Raw genomic sequence first — 25,446 nt, 5'->3', positions numbered from 1 at the left:
CATTTATCTCCATTCTGCTGCATGTCTCATTGTTTTACCCCTTATGCTAGACTTAGCACAATGCATAGCAAATGGAAGGTGTTTACTAAATATTTTTAAATAAATGAAAGTATGAATAGAGCTTAAAAAGACATGTGCACATATAGATGAAAAAATTCTTTTTCAAAGGTAAGGCAAATAAGGAGCACATAAGTTTGGGAAATGGATATTCATTCTTAGTTGCCAGTTACATAAATTGTCTGAAAAAATTATTTTTAAAGAAAATTTATTTTTTAGGAGAATGCAATTTCTGAAAAAAAACTTGAAAAATTGTTTCAAAGTAATATTAAGTAATTCAAGATATTTAAGGAAAGTTTATTTCTACTAATAGAAATTGAGTGAACCTGTTTTGTCCTTTTCATATAATCTTTTGTGTAACCAACCCTTTTTTTTTAATCACTCAAAATTTTAGGCGGTTTCAGCATTATAAGGAATATCATGCTACCTTCCAGAAACAACCTTTAAGTACTTCACTTTTCATTGTAGTGGTTATTAGCAAACCACTGTTTAATTTTTAAAATGTTCCTTAATCTTTGGAGAAAAAACTCATGTCTATATGCCAGCATGAAAAAAATAGCACAAGTAACAGACCTAGCTGAAAGTCTTTTTCTTTTTCAGAATATATAATTTTTTTCATTTCTATTCCTGTTTATTATTAGCCTTTTCTCTTCTTGCAGCACTTTTGTCCTGTAGGGTCTGTCTAGAGTACATAAACTATATATTCTGTATTCTATAAATTTTAGTCATTTGAAATCTTAGCTTTCTCTTGGTAAATATAGTGAGTGCTACAGACAAAGTTCTTAAAACCGGAGAGGATCACACAGTTTAAAATGTTTATTATGTCTTTCTCTGTCCTTTCTTTTGCCGTTTCCTTTACTTCCCTCTTTTGTCTGTCTGACTCTCACAGGAGACATGGATTACAACTGGTTGGACCATACGTCTTGGCATAGCAGTGAGGCATCCCCAATGTCTTTGGTGAGACATGTGGAGCCTTACTTTTTAATTTCCGTTATCATTTCACTTTTCCTTTTTGATTTACACCTTTGCATGTTTTCTTTTTTGTTTTTTTGTTTTTTTTTTATCCCACACCTGTAGGGGACAGTCAAAAGGGAAAAAGAAAAACTAGTGAGCAGGCAGTTTTGTCGGACTCTAACACCAGGTCTGAGAGACAAAAGAAAATGATGTACTTTGGTGGCCACTCTTTGGAAGCGGATTTGGAATGGTCTGAGCCTCAGATTAAGGACTCTGGGGTAGATACGTGTAGTAGCACAACCCTTAACGAGGAGCATAGCCATAGTGATAAGGTACTGAGATTGTGGAGCCTGCCTTTTAACCTGCTCATTTGGTCTTCGTTTGCTCTCTGTCACTCATTCAAACAGAACATAATAAAAGGACAGGGCATTTCAAGGGTCAATGTAGCATTTCTTAAGGTGCAGAAAAGAAAAACAAAACCAAAACAAACTAACCAACCAAAATACTTCTTGCTTGCTTTGCTGTTTTTGTTTTTTGACGGCATACCAAAAATAAGTAATTGAAAATAAAAATTAGGAACAAAGGAATGTTTTGTTTATGGTCGCATGAAAGAACTTTGTAATGTTATTATATACCACAAATATAAAGAATTTTTTTGGATTGGCTTATTTGATTGCTTGCATATATTTTCCTTGGGATGAAAATTAAATTATCAACAGTTTGAATCCCAGGCAAAAGGGAGATGATTGGGTCTGTTTGCACAGAAAAAGTTGTTTTTCTTTTTTCCCTTTCACTGTCATTTTGCTCTTTTGTTATATTGTCATAGCATTTTAGTGTAGTATTAATTAGTATTAGAACCATTGCCATCTGCTTTGGTATTTATTATTTTGCTTTTACTATAGTGAGACTTTTGAAATCTTTTTACCATATAGATGTGATTTACTGGAACTTGTCTTTTGCCTGCTAAATTTTGCATGAAGATGTGCATGTTACTTTCAGATAACTGTGAAACTGTGATTACACAAATCATTTACTTTGTTATTTGATATATGATTCATAATGGAATGGTATCATGATTTATAAAAGGCTTGGTTCTGCCCTGAGATAAACTACTAATATTTTCAACGTTGTTTAACAATGGATACCATTGAATTATCAAATAAAATTAATTTGCTAAATAGATCAGAGACCTGAAAGAATCAAGGACCCTCCAAAAAGTGAGAAATATAATCTGTCATCACCTTTGAATTAGGCCTGTTTCTCCCATGCACGTTCATTTGGAAAGTTACTGGAGCTTGTGTATTTTTAATAATTTTAATCTAGAAACCTACTTCAAGAAAGCCCTCATCAGAGGTTCAAATTCATGTTTTAATATAGTGTGACCTTTTAACTTTTACTGTAATAAAGTCTTTCAAAATCTTCCAAAAGTGTTTGAAGATTAAATGCTCATTTTTAAATGAGTTCGATTGCATAGAATTGCAGTCTCTTTTCTGCTTGTGAATTTTTAATCTTCAGTGTGTAGATAATTAGAGTTTGCATGTGTTTTCAAGCTTTCTCAGATTTTGTAGAACTATAGAACTTCAGTATTGTGTCAGAGCACTGTTAGAATTTGCAGTAACTGGATTTTGAAAAAACTTGAGATTATTAAAATGAGGTTACAAACATAATCTAGTAAACCCTTTTGATCAACGTTTTGAATAAAAACTGGTTTGTGTAATCATAACACTTTGGAAGTTGGAAGTTTAGAGAGATTGCACACTAAGGGGTCATTTATCATAAAATGACATTAATTTTGTGTTTATTGATGCAATATGTCAGCACCCTGTGACGTGGCAGCCATCTAAAGACGGAGATCGTTTAATTGGTCGCATTTTATTAAATAAGCGTTTAAAAGATGGAAGTGTACCTCGAGATTCAGGAACAATGCTTGGCTTGAAGGTATGTGATGAAATATATGAGATGTTGCTCTATACTCATTTATAGATTTATCAGAAAAGCAAAAGATATAATAACACTATACCGATTTAGTGGGTTTTTTTTCTATTTTCAAGAATTTCTAAATATTTGCACTCATTATCCAAAACCTTTTCATTTTCCAAGTATCATTTAAGAAGTTGCCGTTATTCTACAATAATACTTATTTATATAATTTTGGAAAATAGAACTTGAGTTACATACTTGAGTTCTTCAAACTTATTTTACGTATAGTTTGTCCTTTAAGTCTATATATGTGTTTATATTCTTTTAAAATGATAGCTTCGTTCAGTTATTAAATGTACAAACTTGGGAAATACATATATGTATTACATATTACATAGGAATATAATTTTTGTATTAGAGTAGCAAAATGTGTGTGCGTTTGTGTGTATTTGTGTGTGTGTGAGAGAGAGAGAGAATACTGTTTGAAGTCTGGAAACTCAAAAATACTTATGTTAGGAGATTAATACAAATATTGATTTATATTTTACTGTAAAATACCAGATAATTATTTGGTAAGTACACCAAAGAAAGCTTTGTTTATTTTTTGTGCATCTATAAGGTGAATTAAAAACTGAAATGCGAAGAGAGTAAATGTTTTAGAGTTAAGCCATTGCTACAGAAGTAGTTGTGTAGATTCCAGTGAGAGATATTTGAAAACTTTGGTTGTAAATAAAATTGAGCATCACTTATTGGCTGGTTGCCATGCAGTTGGCACTCATCTGAGCACTTTATATCTATCATTTTATTAACACTCACAACAGATAAGAAATAAGCTTAGAGAGGTGTCATAACCTGCCCATGGTCTTAAAGATGGTGATGAAGGTGAGAATTAAATCCAGATCTGCCCAGTATGCTGTTAGAGCAGTGTAGTATAGAGGTTGAAAAGTTTTGGCTTGATTTCTAGTTATAGCATTACTAGCTACATGACGTTAGGCAACTAAACCTCTCAGCCTCAGACTCCTCATCTGTACAATGGAGATAATAATACTTACTGAATTATTATCTAATAAGACTAAATAAAGCAGTATACAAACATTTAGTACAGTGCCTAGCACTCTGAGATTTCAATAATAATATAATCAGTATAATTATTATTATTAAAGTTTATCAAGCCAAGAAACTTTAAAAATATTAACACAGGGGACTTCCCTGGTGGCGCAGTGGTTGAGAGTCCGCCTGCCGATGCAGGGGACACAGGTTCGTGCCCTGGTCTGGGAGGATCCCACATGCCGCGGAGTGGCTGTGCCCGTGAGCCATGGCCACTGAGCCTGCGCGTCTGGAGCCTGTGCTCCGCAACGGGAGAGGCCACAACAGTGAGAGGCCCGCGTACCGCAAAAAAGCAAAAATGAAAACAAAACAAAAAAACTATTAACACAGGGATTTCAGCCCATAATATCTATATATATAATTTTCAGAACCAAACATAGGAATAATGAGTTAATATTAACTGAACTGCAACTGAGTGTAATTCACTGCAACTGGGGACTAAATACACGGAATAAGATAAATCAATGATTTTTGAATTCTGTATTGTTCAGTCAATTTAGAAGAGGAAGAAAACTATTCTAGTCAATGAAGTTGGTTACTATTATTTGCTTAAAGTTGATATATTGATTGAATGGCAGTTAATGAGAATCAGAGCATTAATTTTTAAGAGGCCAGTCTTATAGCTACACATAAGACTTCACAGCATTATTGCTAACCTTTGTTTTTTCTTTTTCTGAAAGATATGTATTAATAGAAATGTAAAAGCAGAAAAATTGGGATGCAGATGATCTAAAGTTTACATTAATTCTGATGAGATTAAGTATATTTTGTAACTTTCTCAGGAAATATGCATCATCATGATCATCATGCACGTTATCAATATGCCCAAATTTTACCAACTAATAAAAATTTTAGAAGATATGGTAATATAGTAAAAGTAACAAAATATATATTATGACATTTGACATGTATAACTAGAAATGTTAATATAATTATGTAGTACTGTAATGAGTTTTTAGAAATGACAAAAGTAAGAATTCTGTAATAAAGGCAAAAATTATAAATCATTAAGTTGTTTCTAAGGTATGAATCATTTTCAACAAATAATTGATTAAATTGTTAAACATTTGGAATATGTAGAGTCCACACTTGGGACATGTACTCAGTTCCTATTAGTAACACTATATTATTTAAAAATTATTTTTAGCATATTAAACTATGGTTTCAAAACCTGCAAATTGTCTAGTTAGTTTTTACTTGAATCTTCAGCTGTGTTCATTTGAACAATATGCTTGTTTTAACATTTTCTTCTTTTAAACAGGTTGTAGGAGGAAAGATGACTGAATCAGGTCGGCTCTGTGCATTTATTACCAAAGTTAAAAAAGGAAGTTTAGCTGATACTGTAGGACATCTTAGACCAGGTAGGTTTCAATCTTTGATTATTTACATTTAAACTGTTAAACTTGAGTAGTTATGAAAAAGTTATCCTCATTTAGAAGTGACTTCACCGATAATAAAAAGTTCATTTAACTTATATTAATCTTTATTCATTAATGGAAAGTTGTAACTACTAGTTCTTGAGTCACATTAGATAAAAATATTTTTATATTTACTGATCTTATTTTTTTGCTGATGGATATTCCTAGTCTGTATCTAGGATTAGATTAACCTAATTTGTTTCCCATAAGCCTTCCTATTTCTTTTGAAGAACTTCCAATATAATTTAGGAAACAAACTTCATGGATAAATACATATTTCCTGAAATGTGTCACTCCTTATCTCTTTGATAATGGATACTATTGAAGAGATCCTTGAGTGCCTTGGAGAGGATTCAGTAAGATGCTTAGTATTAAGCTTTTTACAAAAGAGTTTAGACAAAGTGCTCAGCTGCATGTATATTGAGAATCCTAGAATACAGAGTTATAAAATTTTCAAAGAGGCAACTTATCTTAATAGTTTCTAGAATTGGAATTTCTATTGAGAAATCACAGAGACAAGAGTGATGTCACCAAGTTGGAGACATAGGTTGTTCCCAACTTGCTTCCCCTTGCAAGAAACACAACTAACAACTATTCAGGGACAAGACATCATTGAGAAAATTCTAGAAATCACAGATACAACTTTTATGTAATCTTTTCCTCTGACCCTTCCTTGTCCTTTTGTGTGAAATACACTAATCATCCTGGTCATCAAATTTTATGCCACTGGAGCTGTTCTCAGTATGTTTCTTATTCCATAAAGGAATTTTGTTGTACAAAATTAATCGCAGTTTGAGACGGCTTTTGTTTCGAGTGCATTTTATGGGATTAGTTTTTCTAAGATTATCATTACTGACACAATACTGTAGGTGATGAAGTATTAGAATGGAATGGAAGACTATTGCAAGGAGCCACATTTGAAGAAGTATATAACATCATCCTGGAATCCAAACCTGAGCCACAAGTGGAGCTTGTTGTTTCAAGGCCTATTGGGTGAGTTGGTTTGAATGCTTTATACATATATAAAGTTGACTACTATTAAATAATTTATAATGTGCAATCCAATAATGTCTGATTACTTTATAAAACTAAATTATTTTGAGGACAATGCTTTTTTCTCCTTTACTAAAAATACCTCACCAAAAATCATGACATCTTTTTATCTGGTCATGCTAGAATATACAGTTAATTACAAAAGAAGAAGGGATATTTAGGTGTATTATTTTTATTATCTTAGTAGCTCAGAAAATGGATTAAAGGATTAGTGGAAGGGGACTGTAGTAACAATTACTTTCAAAAGAAGTTTCATAAGCTATGGTTCTCTACATTGTAAATATGAGAATCAACTATAGTCTATGAATTTTATATATTTTTTCCAAAATGGAGATTTCATATAAAAAAGAGAGGGCTTAAGGGCATTCTACTCCTAGACGGTGGCAACTGTTTAAGGAAAAACGACATCTTTAAGGTAACATAAAAAATAAGCAAATGTCGGGCTTCCCTGGTGGCGCAGTGGTTGAGAGTCTGCCTGCCGATGCAGGGGACATGGGTTCATGCCCCAGTCCGGGAAGATCCCACATGCCTCGGAGCGGCTGGGCCCCATGGCCGCTGAGCCTGCGCGTCTGGAGCCTGTGCTCCGCAACGGGAGAGGCCACAACAGTGAGAGGCCCGCGTACCGCAAAAAAAAAAAAAAAAAAAAGAAAAAAGCAAATGTCAATTACTCTTTGACTTTTTAAGTTGCAGATAAATATAATCCTTTGTACTATGTTCCTTTCAAAAGTAATGAATCTGTCACATGAAATTATATCTATTTTTTATTTTGTCTTTTCATAGTTTTGTAATGTGGTAAAACTGTACCGTATCAGCTTAGGGTATTAATCAAATATATTTCTTAGTGTTAAAGGATGCTCTAATCATATTTTTGTTTAATGTCTTAAATATTTTTGATGCAGTTTTCTGAATGAGCTTAACCATTAATATATACCCCTCCTGGCAAATCTCAAACAAAAATATACATACTTTTGGTGTAAATACAGTTACAAGGCAATTATGTTAAGTCCAATAAGAAACATGTTTGCATTTTTCTCAGTAGAATTATTATGTTTAAAAAATTTCATTGACAATCTATTTTAACTTTTGTTTTGGTGATATTTTATTTGAATTTCAATGTTCTTATTTGAACAACAGCAGGTAAAAGAGTAGAATATAATTAAAATATATCTATAAAACTTACCCTGTTGAATATAGAAATTTTTTAGAATGGATAATTGTGTAGTGAAGCACATAGGAAATAAAGTATATATTTTTACAAATCTGCTCTAAATGCTTATGAGTTTTAATTCCTTTTAAGTAGTAGGTTAGCCCAGAACACTTTTATTAGCAAAAAGTACTATGACTTATTTTTTCCTTATTTATATAGTGCTGCTATAATACACAATTTTGTCCATTTTACATTGTCCTGTTATAATATAGTTTGATAATGATCAAAATAGCAGTTGCTACTATTTGTTGAAACAATTTCTTGTTTTTTTCTTTTTCTGTCATTTCAGAGATATACCTAGAATACCTGATAGCACACACGCACAACTGGAGTCCAGTAAGTTTCATTTATTTTAGAAGAAAATGTTATTAATAAAGTCGTTCATTATCAGGGGTCAAATGAAGTCTTTAATCTAGTAATACAAAGTAAGAAATATAATAGTGTTGTTATCAAGTATGCAGTCATATAAAGATGGAAAATTTAGTATTATTTCATGTTATTGTGGAAAAAAGTATAAAAGTCTATAATATTTTAAGATTTTTTTTTTAAACCACACTGTCTTAACTACTGTGTATTTTTAGATAGCCTTATTAAGATATACTACTATAAACTGAATGTATTTAAAGTACACAGTTAGCTAAGCTTTGATATACATGTGAATCCATTATCATAATAAAAAATAATGAACATATCATCACTCCCCAAAATTTCACTCCCTCCCCAAATTTCACCTAATTTTAAAATTTACTACTTTGTAAACTAATCCTCAGAAAATGAAGGGAATGCTTGGGACAATCTAGTGAATAATTGCATATATTCTAATTTATATTTTGAGAAAATGGGGTAATAGTTCTGATTTAACAGAGTGGTAATGGAGCAATAGACATAAAAGTTAAAATAACATTAAGTATTTAGACACTTTTTATTACTTGTGTTTGAGTACTATTTCGGATACTAAGCAAATGAATTTTTTCCAATGAATTAAGTTTGTTGGTTGATTGAGAGTAAGGCATGTTGTGAAAGAAGAAGGAGGAGGGTTGCAGTTTGAAATACATTGATCAGGATAGACATTGAGAAGGAAGGATTGGAGCAAGATTTGAAAGAGTGGCAGTCTGAGGGAAAAGCTCTCCAGGGACAGGGACCAGAGGTTCAATGTCTCTAAGGCAGGAAAGCCTATGTTGCATTTAAGAAAAAGCAAAAAGGCTATTGTGGCTGCAAGAGTGAGCAAGGGGAAGAATGGCAGGAAGGAGGACAGGGAAGTAATGGGAAGCCAAACTGCATAGGTTTTATAAGGCACTGTAAAGACTTTGACTTTTACTCTAAGGGAAATCAAGAGCTACATAGGATGTTTTTGAGGAGAAACTTACGTTTTAAAATCAGGCTACTATGTTGAAAATAGATTAAATGGAGCGAAAGCAGAGAGACCAGTGAGAAGACTATTTCAGTATTTGGTGAGATTATGGTAATTTAGACCATGGTGGGTGCAGTGAAGGTGGTGAGAAGTGGTTGGATTGTCTATACACACAACAATTGAGAATGTACTGTTAAAATAGATGTTATTTTTTTTTTACATTGTATTACAATTATGAGTATACATTTAAAAAAAATCTTTACCAGAGAGGTGAAATCCTTTTAGAATGGCATAGCTCTAAACTTTAAAATATGATTGTATGACCTATTTGATTTAGTACTTTTGGCTAGTTGCTAAATCATTTTATCCAAAATAATATCGTGATCACATAAAACTATAAGTACTAACATAATGATAATAATTATTATGTATAATAATATCATCATCATAAGTGCCTGGAACTGTGCTAGATGTTGTACCTACACTATCCCACTTAGTTTTCACAGCAATCTATGAAGTAGGTAAAATTTTCATTCACTTACGTTATATCACTCAGATATTGTGTGAGCAGTGTGGAATCCTTTATCTTACTATAGCTATTTGAAAAGCCTCTAGGCTACATTTCCAAAATTGTTCCTGTAAGGACAGGGGTCCTTTCTCAAATTAGATTCAATTATTTATGCTTTAAAAGTTGAAGAATAGCTTTCTCCAAGGCCCAATTCTTAACCTTCTGTTTTTAGTTCTTCAGTAAATTTTTCTCTTCATATGGTTTTAATTGCCATATGACTCCTAAGTTTACATTATCAAAATTATCTATCATTGTCCCTTCATCTCTGGATGTTTAAAGAATATGTTCTAAGTGTCTTCCTGTTACTTGAAGCTTAGCATATAGAAAACTTGGCTTATTTCTTAGTATAAAGGCAGCATTCTTTCCAGTAAATACTATTTAAGGTTTCACCATTACTTCTGATCCCAAGGCTTGCAGTTTCCCCTTTCATTTTACACTATACTCTCTCTAGAAGTGAATTTTATCCATTTGGGCCTCCAATTAGGGAGACACTTTACAGTTTAATTTCTAACACTAATTATCTACTCAAAATTTGGTCCCATCCACATATCCTGTTACCTGCTTTGCATTTCCCCTCGGACGTCTCTGAGGTGTCACAGGGTCACTGTGACAGGTTCCAAATTAACTTCTCCAGCCATTCCCTAACACACAGGACTTCTCCAGTGTTCTACAGCCCAGGGAATATCAGCACTGTCCTGTGCAGAGGACAAGACAGAAACATAGGGGACTTTCTTGTCTCCATATCTGGTTACAGGACTTGAAATCTTCATGTTTTCCCCCCTTTTTCATTTATCTCTCATATCTAATTAGTTTCTAAGTCCTTATTTTCTAATTTTGTAATATTGCCTCAATTCTTTCTTTCCATTCCGTTTTCTAGTCATTCCTGTTATTATTTTATTGAATTCCACTTGTTCTTAACTGTTTTCCATCTCACTCAATTCAGTCTACACTTTAAAAAGATGGTAAAGACATCTTCCTCAAATGCAGTTTTTATTACCTTACTCATAAAAGTTTAGCATGGATATTTTATTAGTGCCAAAATTTGTAGCCCAGAATTCCAGGCATTTAATTCTGTCAGTATCTCATTCGCCCCATTTTTATTCACTTTCCAGTTTGTTCCTTCCCCTCCATACAAATAAATTCGTACATATAACTTCTGGGTATTGAAGTTCTGCTTTTTCTGCTCTTCTGTATCTTTTTTTCATAGCCCCTCACTTCCTTTTTGCCCATCTAATTTATTATATTCTTCCAGATATGGTTAAAAATCACTTCCTGAAAACTTTTCACAGTTAGCATTCTAGTATTTATGGTTTTAACATTACAAGTTTAGACCATCTTTGAGTTGCTTTATTGATTTAGGTTTTGGTTTTTCCTCCCTAAGTTTCTATTTTAAATTTTTCCTGGTGTGTTATTGTAAGATATGAGTTTAGTACACACAACAGACGAAGTAACTAAGTTCTGAGGTCTGTCTCTACTATAATTGGCACAGAAAATGGTTTACCCTTGGTCTTGAGAGAATCCCTAAGCTGCACTTATGCTTTAAAAACCCTCTCTAAGTATATCTGGAACATTGTGGCTAAGAAAATGATGTATATAATGGCATTTTGTGTGCATTAAAAATAAAAGATACATGGTAAAGATTATTAAATACTAATGAAGAGTCATTGTAATTATTCTTTATGTATAATTACCATTTCAGGTTCTAGCTCATTTGAATCTCAAAAAATGGATCGTCCTTCTATTTCCGTTACGTCTCCCATGAGTCCTGGCATGTTGAGGGATGTTCCACAGTTCTTATCTGGACAACTTTCAGTATGTAATCACTAGATTAATTTCTCTTTTTGGAATATCAAGTAGTGTTTTAACTATATGATGGTATTTTTTTTTGTAAACCAAGTTCTGTTTAGAATATAATTGTGCTTTTAACCATCAACTTTCTCATTCTTAGTAATTTTAATTAATTTAAATTTAATTATAATTATCTAGCAGAGTGCTTTCTTTATTAGAGTTAGATTTTCTGGAATTTAATGAGAATTAGAATTTGTGATGCTATCTAAAACTTTTTTCACCTTAGTAATATTATTCCAAAATTCAAAGTCATGATTTTTGCTCAACTAAGTAAATAGGGAAATATATAATAGATTACTGAGTATATCAGGTAGATTTCATATTAAGTGATCCCTAATTTGAACATTTTATAATAAAAGTTTAAAATTCAGTTAACCATCATATACCCATATTAGAAGAGCTTTGCAAATTCAGGCTCTCACATTTTATTAATTTCTAAAATTTAAAATATTAAAATTTACCCAGCTATATTTTAGAAACAAACAGGTTAATATTGACACTAATTCTGTTGAGTTACTAAACTTAAAATTTTATAAGTATTAAAAACTACTTAGATTCTCAAAATTCAGACATTGAATTTTGGATAATTGTTAATGTTATAGTTAAAAACTAAACTATTCTTGGGCTTATATTTTAAGAGTAATTTCTAGCTTTTTGTTAAATCAGGTACAAAATTTCTCCTTTTATTCTGGAGGAAGGAGAAGTGTTTGATTTTTCTGAAGAATTTTCATTAATTAAATGGAGATACAGGAAGTATAAGCTGAATTAACATAGTAAAAGTCATTAGACACATCTGTTCTGGGACTACTTTGATCACAAAAGTGGTAATAACAGAAGAGCTATGTAAGAAAGAAGATGAGATACTATTAGTAGATTGTAAATGTCTTACTAAAATGAATTTCTTCTCTTTATTATTTTCTTTTCCTTTCTCTTTCATAAACAGAGTGAACTTTTTCATTTGAGGACAGTGGTGTTTTTTCCATTTTCCACAATAAGTAGCATCTTTTTATTTATTCTCTTACATATATTGACAGCGCAGATGTTGTCATTTATGGTTACGAATATATGTGTATTTTCTTCCACCATTTTAGAAAGTGCTAATAAATGTTAGCTTTTTTATTTTTAATTGTGGCTCCCTTTAAATATTCCACCTATAAATAATGCTCTGAGTGGCTGATGATGCCAGTATATAAATAAATGTGTGTGTGTGTGTGTGTGTGTGTGTGTGTGTGTGTATGTAGTTGGCTTCAGTTGGTGGATGAGGGAGCAGAAGTTAGACTTCCATAATAAGTAAGTACCACTTTGTTGCTTCTTTTGAAATCACAAGGCTGTATTAGAACTTGGACTAGGAGGGGAGATTGAGGAGGATAGTGCAGGCATTTAGACAGATTTCAGATTCAACTACTTTTCCTCATGGTTCAAAGTGAATATGGTAGAAAGGTAAGACTGTTAAATATTGGGGGGAAATATAAACTTAAAAGTATGTGGTATTTGTATTTATAAGTGATGTTGGTTTAAAATCCATATAGCTGTAATTTAAAATGAGTACCATTTTATCAATTTTTATGACTCAGAAGGAGTATGTTCCAGCAAGATAATGTTTATAAATATAATACATATTTGTTTTGGTAAATCTAGAAAGCACAGATAAATAAATAAAAAATAAAAATCACCTGTAATCTTGCCACTAAAACATAATCATTCACATACATATAAAGTTTTAAACAAAACTGTAATAAATCTGTGTATACTATTTTGAAACTTGCTTTTTCAGTAGTAATATATTGTGTACTTTTCCTTTAAACATTTTTCTTTAAAAATTCCTCCTAAAATGATTTTAATAGCTATTTAATACTCCATTTTAACTTAATTTGCTATTATAGGATATCTTGCTTGTTTCTAATTTATAGTATTTTAAATAATGATGCCATGGAAATCCTTGAATATAAATCTTGCATATTTTGTTAGGTCAAAATTCCTTTGTCAGAATAACTTTTCCAGATGTAACAATATGAAAGAAAAAAAAGTTTTAAGATTATTGAAATCTTTTACCAAAATTTTTCTCCAAAATATTTTTACCAAATTAAGCTACAATTATCAATTCAAGTAATGTATTTTAAGATCTATCCCCATAATCCTAGTAGCTGAGAATACAACAGTGAACAGGTAGCCATGGATTTTACCATCATGAAACTTAATTTTATGTTCATTCTTTGCATGCAGCAAGACATAAGCAAGATACCCTTTTGGATATAGTATTTTCCTTTATATTGAACCCCATTTCTGCCAACTGGAGACAATTTTGGTTTGTTCTAATGATGTAGAGGTTGAGAAAATATTTGTCCACAAATATCATCCTTCGAGGAAACTTCTAGGAAGTCACAAGGCAACATTATGATTCCTATATCCTTCTATTCTACCTTTGGGTATTTTTGCTTTTGGTGAGATTTTACCTGGGCCCTTAGCTCACTTACAAAATCATGACGTTAGTAATGCCTGACAACAAAGATACTTTGTATATTATGTGAGCTGACCTTCCTAATATATTTATGTCAGTTCATGGACTGATATTTTCTCAAATATATAATATACATATAATGCAAATTGTTATTTAAATTTTCATGCACAAGGCTGTTGATGACTTTAAAAAAATTATTCCATTTATTTCTTTTTCATGCTTGAATTGTGCTGCTACTTGTTATTCTAGGGCATAACTATGAAAGTGCCATTAATGTATTTGATGAGAAAATTAGTATGAGCTCACGTTTATGACACCTGGACTGTATATTAGCCTTTCAGTGTCAGCACTCCCTTATTTTGATTCTTTTTAAAATTTGTGTTCTAACATAATTTAGCAGTTTTCTTGTTTGGAGGATTACTTTTGTAATTCTCTCAATATTTTAAAATTAATTTACAGCCTTTGACTAATATTTTGATAGAGTGCTAAAATAAGATATAGTCTTTAACTCTTTTCAAAGTGAGGAATGGCTCAGAATTCTTTCTTTCTATAGGAACACATTAATTCTTGTTGACAAACATATTTTATTTTACTTCAGGTTCTGTGGCTGACTTATGGTTGCAATGTTTCCCTAAGTTACTTTGTTTTAATATTTTTCTGACTCCACTTTTAGTGATGAGCTTGTAAATATTTTACATATCCATTTTATATTCCCATTTTAAGGGAATAAGTCACTGAAGAATAGGCATGTGTCCTTTATATCTACTTAGAAACTCGATAGTCTTTTTAAAACTTTCTGTAAATGAAAGGTTTTTCTTTGAGCTTTTATCTTTTATATGTCATTGTTACAACCTTGTTATTTTAGAAGCATTGCATAAAAGGAATGCCCTGAAGTTAGTAGTGCTGTATAAAGTAGGAAGGACATGAAAAATACAAAATGTGGTGTACAAATTCAAATTCTTCATTTGTGTGAGGATGAATTGTTATAAATATTATCAGATATTTCATGCTTAAAATAAATGAATTAATATTAATTACAAATTGCAGTTAGATACATAATACTTCATTTCTTTATGAAATATCTAGAATCTGAAGAGATAGAAAGCAGCTTATTAGTTGCCAGAAATTGGGGCAATGGGGAAATGGGGAGTGACTGATTACTTAATAGGTACAGGATATTCTTCTGGTGTGATAAAAAAGTTTTGAAACTAGAGGGAGGTGGTGGTGACACAGCATTGTGGATGCACTAAATGCCACCGAATTGTACACTTTAAAATGGTTAATTGCGTGTTATTTTAATGTCACCTCAATTTAAAATAAGCTGACAAAGCAAATTATGTTTATGTAGCAAAGTTTAATGTATAAGCTTACGGGTGAAGATTAGGTTTAAACTGGCATAGATTTTAGACAATTGATTTCAAAAAATCTGTGAGTTGCTCATTTGAGGTCATTTTAGAAGATGCAAAAAAGTTTACCTTAAAGGATTACTTTATTTCAAAGTACTATTTCTTTCAAAGTAAATCTTTTAGTTATAAAGTAATATTTACTTGCAAAAACCTTTCATTACCTTGATATTTTTGGTCTAAAACAGGTAGGACAGGTGAGAAGGCAAGAAAAATAAGATCTTTTTCTAAATTGAGTGACTTGTTTGTCCTTTTCTTCAGCATGCCTAGTTAATCTCTATGAATTTCATATATCCCTTACCCATTGGCTAGAGAATTATCCATCTAGGGTTATACAGACAGATATCAGTAACACTCCATATCTAAACATTCCTTTCTTCCTTTGGAAATGTCTCCACACAAAAAGGAAGACATCTGAGACTTGAGACCTTCTTGGTTTTTGAAGAGAAAGATGACTCATGATTGAATGATAGTCTGCTTTTAAGGTTTGCTTTCTTTTGGGTTTTAGATTTATGTCTTAAACTATCTTCAGGGTCTGTCTGATGATCGTTGAATTCCACAACAGTCCTCCTAGTACCTATCATCTGTTTCCATGTAGCAGTGGAAAAGTCTGAAGCCTTTTAACTATTTACAGCTGTTAATTAAACAGGAGAGACATCCATGAGAAATGCGAGGAATGGGATGGAATCTTGGTGAAAGAACAAAGATTAAATGCCCTGAAATCCATTCCCAAACACAAGAGACTTGCATCTGATTTTGTTCCTCTTTTAGCTGTTAACATGCCTTAATAAAGGCACAACATTCTGATGATTGTGGTATCTTTGGAAACTGTTTCAAAGTGAAAACAAAATAAGTTAGAAGAAGAAAAAAAAAATCTGATTTTATTCTAAGAATTTGAAATAAAATGATTTAGTCAGAACTGAGCTTTATTTTATTTCTTTTTTAAAAAATTTTGGCTGCGCTGGGTCTTTGTTGCAGTGTGCGGGCTCTGTTGCAGTGCATGGGCTTCTCTAGTTGCAGTGTGCAGGCTTCTCTAGTTGCGGCGCGTGGGCTCTAGAGCGCGCAGGCTCAGTAGCTGCGGTGCACGGGCTTAGTTGCCCAGCGGCATGTGGAATCTTAGTTCCCGGACCAAGGATCAAACCCGTCCCCTGCATTGGAAGGCAGATTCTTAACCACTGGACCACCAGAGAAGTCCCAGGGTTTTATTTTCTACCTTTACACTATCTTACTTTTTGGTTGGGTGTGAGCAAGTCTATCTAGTCTTTTTAAAATGTCTCTGTTTCCTCATCTGCATATTGGAGATAACAGCAACTACCTCCCAGCATTGTTAGAGGCAATAAACTTGCAGTAACTGTCAGTAAAGGCTTAAAAAAATATGAAGAACTGTATAAATAAAAAGAAATGTGATATTATTGTCATTAATAAGTATGATTAGCTCTAAACAGTGTTATCTCAGATGGTGCACAATAAATGTCTGAAAATGATGTTTAAATACTAGAGCCTGTTATAGATTCTTAAAGTATAAATCAACTAATTATTCCAGTGTGTTCCAGCACACGTTTTATCTTTCTGTGTTTATTCTTTTAAGAAATGCTAAAGCCAACTTGGCTAATGTTTTTTAGACTTTTGTTAGTCATATTATGCCTTTGGAAAGTTACATGTATGTCCCTTTGGAAACATTACTTCTACAGATGACTTTTCACTAATAATTCTATAATGTATTTTCATCTGACTTCATCTTGGACTATGTTTTTTTTCTATGTTGTGTGTTCAAGGGTGAAACTTGAAATATCTTGACTTTGTATTATGTTTACACTCATTCTTTCAGAAAATATTAGCCCAAATCTGTTATTTGACATTCAGTCTTAATTCCTTTTATGTTGATTACATTTAAAAATCTGATTTAAAACTTCTAAGATTTTATATAGTTTTTATCTATTTAAGAATTTTGGGAAAATTAATTTATTCATTACATTGAACTACTTAATTTAGATATATATTGTCATGGAAAAATGTACTTAAGGGATAGTTGTATGTGTTTTTTACTTTTGGTCTCTTAGTTCCAGCGTGTTGTCCCTTTTGGTTTTGTTTTATTGCTTTTTTCTTTAATTTTGCTTACCAGAGCCAAAGCCTTAGTAGAAGAACAACGCCTTTTGTTCCTAGGGTTCAGGTAAAGGCCTTGTCTGCCTGATAGAAACTAAAGTTGTGTTTTAACCCTTATTTGTATGTTTTTGGAAAATGCGTAGTAGGAAAACTTTTTTTGGTGTGTTGCTCCAAACCATATTATTGACTTTCAAATCATTTTATGAGCCAGCTTGTAAAATTCTGCATGGGGATTAAAATACAATAAAAATTTAAAGAGACAATCTTTGTTAGTGGTTTTATATGATGGACTGAATACTGAAACTCATAGGTTTCTGGTTGGCATTTAATGTAGATTCCACTTACATTGGTAATATTGACAGAAATAGCTGATTTGATACTGTTGATATTTTCCTTTATTACACTAAGGTTGCTGTCTCTTTAAATCATTCATTATATCACTTAACATCTACATTCTCTTGCATTTTCCAAGCAATAACTCCTTGAGGAGATTGGCAAATAAATTTGTACCTTATCTAAAATATGAATTTTTTGCATATTATATATAAGGTTCAACTTTTTGAAAGTATATTATTTTGAAAGAACAAAAATCACAATCCAAATAAAATATGTTGTGTTTATTTTGTTTACATTTTGTAATTGTAATTCCATTTAATTTTACTGTAATACTTGGGTACAAGTTGTTTGCCTCTTTTCATTAGGAAACCCTTATATGGTAAAGTAATGTCAACAAAGTTTTTTTTTTTTTAAAGTAGTATTATGCTTTCCTTGCTTTGCTGCATGGGTATTTTTGGTTGTTGCTGTTGTTAATACTAATTTAGTTTAAATTTAAAAAATTGGAGTTGTTCTAATTAACACTGTGTAGTGTAAAATATTTACTTAGACTTATGTTCTGCTTGGGAAATTTAAAAGTGGTTACATGGAAATTGTATTAAAGCAATTAAAATGATATCAAGATTTTTATTAATGAAAATGAGGTAAAATAAGAAGTATATTATATCTAGAATTGTGGAAGCACACTTGTTTTATTTTGAAGAATCAACAGATATATTCTAATCATTCATTTAAAAAACACAGAGAAGATATTTAGGAATGTGATAAAGAATCTAGCAAATAAAATAATTCTTTTTTGATAGTTTAAAGTAGATATCTATTAAAAACTTCAATGCAAGTCCTGTAATATAAAATGAAAATTAAGGCTATTGATCAAATGCCCAGTTTGACAGTTTATTAAAAGGTATAATTTTGATAAAAAACTCAGTAAAATTAAAGTGTGCCTGTTTCATATCTATATTATTTTAATGTTTATATATTTGTAAAGTATAATTTAATAAACTGTAAAGTATTAATATGAAAATATGAAAGCCATATGCCTAATATCTGTTTGTGTGAGAAATGAATATTATTAATAAGTGATCTTTTTGGTTTTCCATGGCATAAGAAAATCTAAAAATAATACTATTTATCAGGCATTTGAAACATATATCTTAAATGTTTACCTGTAATGATTTTAAAGAAGCAAAAATATTGCCCGTGGAAATGACAGCAAAGGTAGTCTCAATCCCTGAAAAAAAAACCTCACAGAAATCAATAATTTGCTCCAATAACTATGAGCTTAGTCTAGTAATACTTTTTTCTTTGTTTTTTAAATGTACTGTTTATTATAAAACAATCTTTTAGCCTTTAAGAAGTTTTTTAATATCATGGAAAATAAAGCCATAAGGTTTTTTATTGATATAGAAAATAAAGAATATTAGAAGTTAATGTGGTTTTGGTCACAAATTTAGAGGAACCATGGTGCTCTCTGACAACACCTGTTTGATCTCATACATGAGACACTCTAGTATTTCTTACTTTTTTTTCCTCCCCTCATATCTTTTGCCATAATGGTCTCTTTTTTCCATTTATCCTCATCTGTATCTTTGTTCTACTATTGTCAGGCAAGCAAATATTTGAACTTTTTTTTCTTTTTTTATAGGAATTTAAAAAACTTTTATATTGGAGTATAATTTACAACGTTGTGTTAGTTTCAGGTGTTGAACTTCTTTTCCCATTTAAATGTCAGAGGCTTTTTTTTTCAGGTTCTTGGTCCCCTAGTCTAAGGCAGTGGTTCTCAAGCTTTAATGGCAATGAGAATCACCTGGAGCACTTGTTAAAATGCAAATTCCCTGGGCCCCATTCTGATTCAGTAAGTGAAAGGTGGGCCACAGGAATTTGTAACTTTCCAGATGATACTGTTGCAGGAGTTTTGTGAACCACAGTTTAAGAAACACTTGTATAGAGTCTGTACTTATCAACTCGATTCAAAAAACTTTTTGTTACACAGCCTCAGGGTAATACCTGCGTTAAACATAAGGACTTAACATAAAGAGAAGTAATAATCATTTTAAAAATTTAAATGCTTGAGGACTAATTCCATTTGACCGAAAAGAAAAGTGTATAAATAATTTTATATACTCTTCTGGGCCATTAGTCTTCTGACTTAAAAGTCTTGCTCGGCCTCTCATTCTCTAAGATACGAAGTGAGGGACTCAACAAAGCCATGTTAGAATTGGAACTGAACTACTGATAAATCATATATACATATATTTATTTGTATGATTTTTATGTAGATGGTCTATATTTATTTATATATCCTAGAGCCTGGCCCAGAGCTGACTGTCTGCTTTGGAGAAGAGAGGAAGGGACTGACATGAGATGTATATTTAAGTTTTTTAAACTACCGCAAACATTGTAAATCCAAGTTAAAAGAAAATAATCAAACCATTGGATACACACACACACATACACACACACACACACACACACACACACATATATACACATATAAAATGAAAAATACATATTACCTAAATAGAACTTTTTCCCAAATTCCAAATTTCTGATTCAATTTCAGTTTCAAGATAGTGGTCAGAGATGTGCTGAATTCTGAACCGAATGTGGATCAGAGCCATAGTCATCATAGATCCTGATATGGTAAAATCAACTAGTTAGGTGTGGGAGTGTGAGGTATGTGTGTGGGAGGTGACAATTATTAAGTCAAATGAATTCAGCAGCTGAATGTGAAGTTCTAATCCTTAATTATGGCATAGGCAAATTATTCTAATTTTCTCATCTCGAATTATAAAATATACGCTTATTATTCTGAGGATAAATACATTTGCTTCACAAACAAAAAAAGAGACTATGCGTAAGAAATTTTAAAAGACGAATTTATTACAGTTTTAAATACAAACTTAAGGAGTAGATTTACTAAAGCTTCTAGCAATTCCCAGTTACTTATAATTTTTGAAAGGTCTTTGCTGTGGTATAACATAAAACATTTGCTTAAAAATTCCCTATGAATGCCATATAAGGAACTTATCTATTCAATTCATTTTGAGCACTTATTCTGAACTCACTATTGTAGGGGAACCAAAATGAACTACCGTGATTCCTGCATAAAGGTAGACACAAAGCAATCCTATATAAAGTCCTTAGTTATGGTAGTGTAATTATTATGTGCATGTTATTAAGCTATCAAATTAGATTATAAAAAGTTCAAGTGATTTATCAATCAAACTAAAATATCTGAAATAATTTCTCTGTTCATTGAAGTTATTATAGCATATCCTTTTACCTTAACTGCAATTTACGAAGTGAAGTTTATATTCTGTGCTAATATTAGTGTAAGAGAATGGGGCAAAGATTGGGAATGTAAACGTTATGTTATATTAGTAAATGTTTAAACTGATAAATGAATATTTTTGCTTTTCAGATAAAACTATGGTTTGACAAGGTTGGTCACCAATTAATAGTTACAATTTTGGGAGCAAAGGATCTCCCTTCCAGGGAAGATGGGAGGCCAAGGAATCCTTATGTTAAAATTTACTTTCTTCCAGACAGAAGGTAGGGATATGAAACAAAAATAAATGTTCTTGAAAATAAATGAGAAATGTTAATAGCAGGAGGTGTTTTGATTCTGTATCATTTATTTTAAAATATCATGCCAGTTAGATACTTATGAAGTTTACTATAAGCATAATGATTCTTAAGAATCAAAATAGTGACAGTAAATACTTTGAGATTGTTTTAAAACCTATGTCAAATGTTTATAATATAGATTATTTTATTAAATATTTATTTTAGATTGTGTGGTTTACTTCTTAAATAATGTATTTTTTTAAAATCAAACTCATTAAAATTATGCTCCTTTAAGTCAATACATTTTTAACATAAACTACAGAGGCAGAAAGCTGGAAATGGTACTAAAGGATACTCATCATGTTCCTCTACAATTTTTACCTCCTTTTACTAAGATATTATTTCTCTATATTATGTAAAATTAGTGAATGTGCTTTATATTTCACCACCCATATCACCAAGGAATCTTTACCACTGGGCCTAGAATCAGCTATCTAAAGTGTCCTTTGCTTTGTGTCCATGCTAATCAACATACATGATATTGATCTATCCTGATTTAAATAGAGGAATCAGAATAGGAGAAATAGCTTATCAAAAATCATATAATCATTCTTAATTTCAGACACATACAAAATAGAAGAGATTATTCAATAAGCATCATAAAAAAAGAAAGAAGTAATGCACCAATTTCCCTTTCCCCAGCTCTTCTACAACACTGTTTTTCAGGGCTGGGCTGTTCATTTTTCTCAGGTTGGAAGCAGCTGGGCACAGATGTGATCTTAAACATATTTATACACGTTTGGACCCTCTATTACTCAGTTCAAGTTAAAAGTCATCAGTGTTGAGTGCCAAAGTATCATCTGAAGAACAATTTCAACAAAGAAAATAAAGGAAAGGAAGTAGGCAATTAGCAAAGGTCTTACACTTTATTTGATATATATTTTGAAATAAAATTTGTAAAATGAATTAGAAAATATGCAAGGGTGCCATAGCCTCTTAAGCTATTAGAAGCTGTGCCATATAATTTTATCTTACAAAGTTGACTCGAAGGAGGTTGTTCTCTAACAACTTAGTTTGTCTTTTGGAGAGGGATACACTTTGAGCTGCAAGGGAAGAAGAGGATATGCAATAACTTAACTCAGCTCCAGCTTAAACTTCAGTTGGATGACAGATGTCACAGCCATATTACCTACCATCCTGGATGGAGGCCAAGTCACTTGGCTTCTCAGAGCACAGTTTATTAGTCTAAGCATCTTTAGAATGCCATCATAAAAACTCGCAGAGGGCTTCCCTGGTGGCGCAGTGGTTGAGAGTCCGCCTGCCGATGCAGGCGACATGGGTTCGTGCCCCGGTCCGGGAAGATCCCATATGCCGCGGAGCAGCTGGGACCATGAGCCATGGCCGTTGAGCCTGCGCGTCCGGAGCCTGAGCTCCGCAACGGGAGAGGCCACAACAGTGAGAGGCCCGCATACGGCAAAAAAAAAAAAAACAAAAAAAACTCGCAGAAAGTGCTGTGCTTTTATGCACACACATAACTTAAGTTTCTACTTATTCAGACCTTTGAAGAAAAATGCTTGCTTTTCAAGATGATAAAAGTCTCTCAAATTTTTGTTTTTTGGTAGACTACTTGTGTTTAGTTTTATCTTTTATACCTCCCCTCACTTTCTAAGCAGATAGAGGTCAAATGGAAGGGAAAGTCCCTTCAAAGACTCCTTTATATTCCAGATGTAGGGTTTTTATCTTTTCTCAATAGCAAAGAATGTGAGAAACGTTTGGATATTTTTTTCTCAGGTTATTTCTCAGCTGAGTTTTCTTGACAGTTATCAGGAATTTGAAGAATATTTAGGCAAGTTTGTAGCTCACTTTATTGATAGAGTTGTGTCAGGGTTTTATCCTTAACGGAAAAAAGAATTCTCTGGTCAACTCAAACAGCTACATTATCACTACATTATCATCTCGACTTTTTTTTTTTTTCTGTTGATACAAGTTTTTACAGATGAATAAAGGACTATTTGTGCTTTGGGTATGAGTTATTTCTTTTTTCTTGACAATTTCTTGTGAGAAAAACTACAGGTCCCAAGAAGCCCATGGATACCAAAATCTGCAATGCTCAAGTTGCTTATATAAAATGACATAGCTCTGCGTCTGTGGATACTGAGGGCCAACTGTACTTGCCTAAGTAAACAGAAAAAACAGTTGATGCCTTTTTATTGATAAGAATTCCTGGAGGGACAAGTGAGGCTACATAGAAGGAATTTAGTCTAGAATGTCAGTATGTCAGTTAAGCCATTCAAAACATTTATTTTCTATATAATATGCTAGGTACCCTAAAAAATAGCTAGGTATGCTCTAACACTTTTTTATATCTTTTTTTATATTTGTTGCCAGTCAAAATATATTTTTCCCTTCATTTTGAGTAAAAATATCAAGTCTTTGCATGCTGTTAAATCAAATGGAAAACAAAAGTACTGGTAACATGAAAATAAATAGAAAAAACTTTAGTTAGATTTTTTTAAAAATACTTTCTCAACATTTTAATGATGTTGTTAGAGATCAATTATCTATTTTATTATCCTTAGGCTGCTATTTAAAAATATCTCTATAGCATGCTTACTGATCTTAGTTTTTAAATAATTTTAGCAACCTTTCAGTATTTGACTTATACAGAATGATCTTATTTTGAAGGCTTTAGTTATACTTCTTGAAAAGAATAACTCATTTACTTTTTTTGTAATTTGCTGAAGATAAGGTAACTTTCCATGGTTATTTTCATGGATTGGTGCTTCAATACACACAAAATTGCCTTATTAAATTGTAATCATATAAGGTAGGTTAGTGAGGAACTTCAGAGATAATCTAGTCTCCCTCCTATCCAGGATTAGAAATCCCCCCTAAAATAGTCATTTTTTGAGAACTTTTTTCACTCCTTAAGAGGAAGTCAAAGCTTATTCTTCTGTTTCCTTTCACGTTGCAGTATAAACCATTCTTGGATTAGATGGCAAGGTTCCCCCTGAATGCTTTCTTCCTGACCTTGGTGGAAGGAATTTTATCTCTGACAGGGTTTCATAGTTCATTCTTTAATGGATAGAATATAAGTAGATGCTTTATAAATATTTGTTAAAATCTTAGAAGGAGGAAGTGACAAGAGTCATAAGTCGTAGTCCTTGTCATTATTTCTCTTATTTAGGTATTTTTATTTGCAGTACCACTTCTTTTTCATAAATTTGAATGGAGATAAAATTTCCTACGTGGGTTTCCAAAGTTATTTTCCTGTGGAGGCCTTAGAAATTAATAAAGATACATTGCTTTAAAATGGCTTTCTGCTACATTAAATATATATGCTTTAGAAACATACATGTTCTTGATTAAGTCAAATCTGTATTAAACATTAAGCTCTGTATTCACCTGGGAGAAGTTGCATACCCTCCCTAATTTGGAGGCACTCTGTCCCTTCTTAGTTCTCCCTGCTTCCTATTTCCCAACACTCTTAGAACTGTGCTGTGTTGAGAGAATTTGTAGAAGTTAATATGGTTCCACTTGGAGTTCAGTGGCACTTCTCACTTCAAATAGGCTCTTCTAATAGCTTAACATTGCCGTCCTAGATGATTTTCTTCATTCCTATTCAGACACTGATCCTCTCTAATAAGCTAGAGTAGTGATCTCCAAGAAGAACGGATGTACCCAGGAGATGTATGAAACAATTCATTGGAGTTCATAAAGAAATACTTGAATTTTCATTTTCACCTATCTTTAATTCCTATTTTTGTATATTTACCAATGAATACAATATATTAGTACAACAATACAGTAATACATACATATAATTTATAAAAATATGTGTATACAATGGAATGCATAATCAAAAGCATTCATTTGATGGAAATATGAAGTCAAAAAAATGTATGAAAGCTTCTGAGTTGGAAGTTCTGTCTATCAGGATGGCCAGCTTGCATTTCCAGCCCAGATTATAGTGGCTGCCTCACACAGAAATAATTTTACTATGTCTTTAAAGACTTGATAGATGTCAAATGAGCAAGTATGTATTAATTATACATAAGTGTGTAACTTGATAAGATGTAATTACAATTGCTTATTA

The 25,446-nt window shown here is 32.0% G+C and overlaps 1 protein-coding gene across 1 annotated transcript in view; it reads left to right on the top strand.

The window, feature by feature from the left end:
- Positions 1–25,446, top strand: part of RIMS2 (regulating synaptic membrane exocytosis 2) — a 359,754-nt gene that overhangs the window by 86,569 nt on the left and 247,739 nt on the right. Inside the window, exons 3-9 of the mRNA XM_022584628.3 lie at positions 947–1,014; positions 2,830–2,949; positions 5,300–5,399; positions 6,326–6,449; positions 8,006–8,052; positions 11,335–11,447; positions 21,205–21,335. Coding sequence (XP_022440336.1) covers positions 947–1,014; positions 2,830–2,949; positions 5,300–5,399; positions 6,326–6,449; positions 8,006–8,052; positions 11,335–11,447; positions 21,205–21,335 — 703 coding nt within the window. The remainder of the gene's footprint in view (positions 1–946; positions 1,015–2,829; positions 2,950–5,299; positions 5,400–6,325; positions 6,450–8,005; positions 8,053–11,334; positions 11,448–21,204; positions 21,336–25,446) is intronic.

The sequence above is a fragment of the Delphinapterus leucas genome, chromosome 17, assembly GCF_059928025.1.
Source record: "Delphinapterus leucas isolate spDelLeu-1000000601 "Yukka" chromosome 17, BTC_Dleu_Yukka2, whole genome shotgun sequence".
Classification (NCBI taxonomy): domain Eukaryota; kingdom Metazoa; phylum Chordata; class Mammalia; order Artiodactyla; family Monodontidae; genus Delphinapterus; species Delphinapterus leucas.
This window is presented reverse-complemented; position numbering and strand designations above follow the sequence as displayed.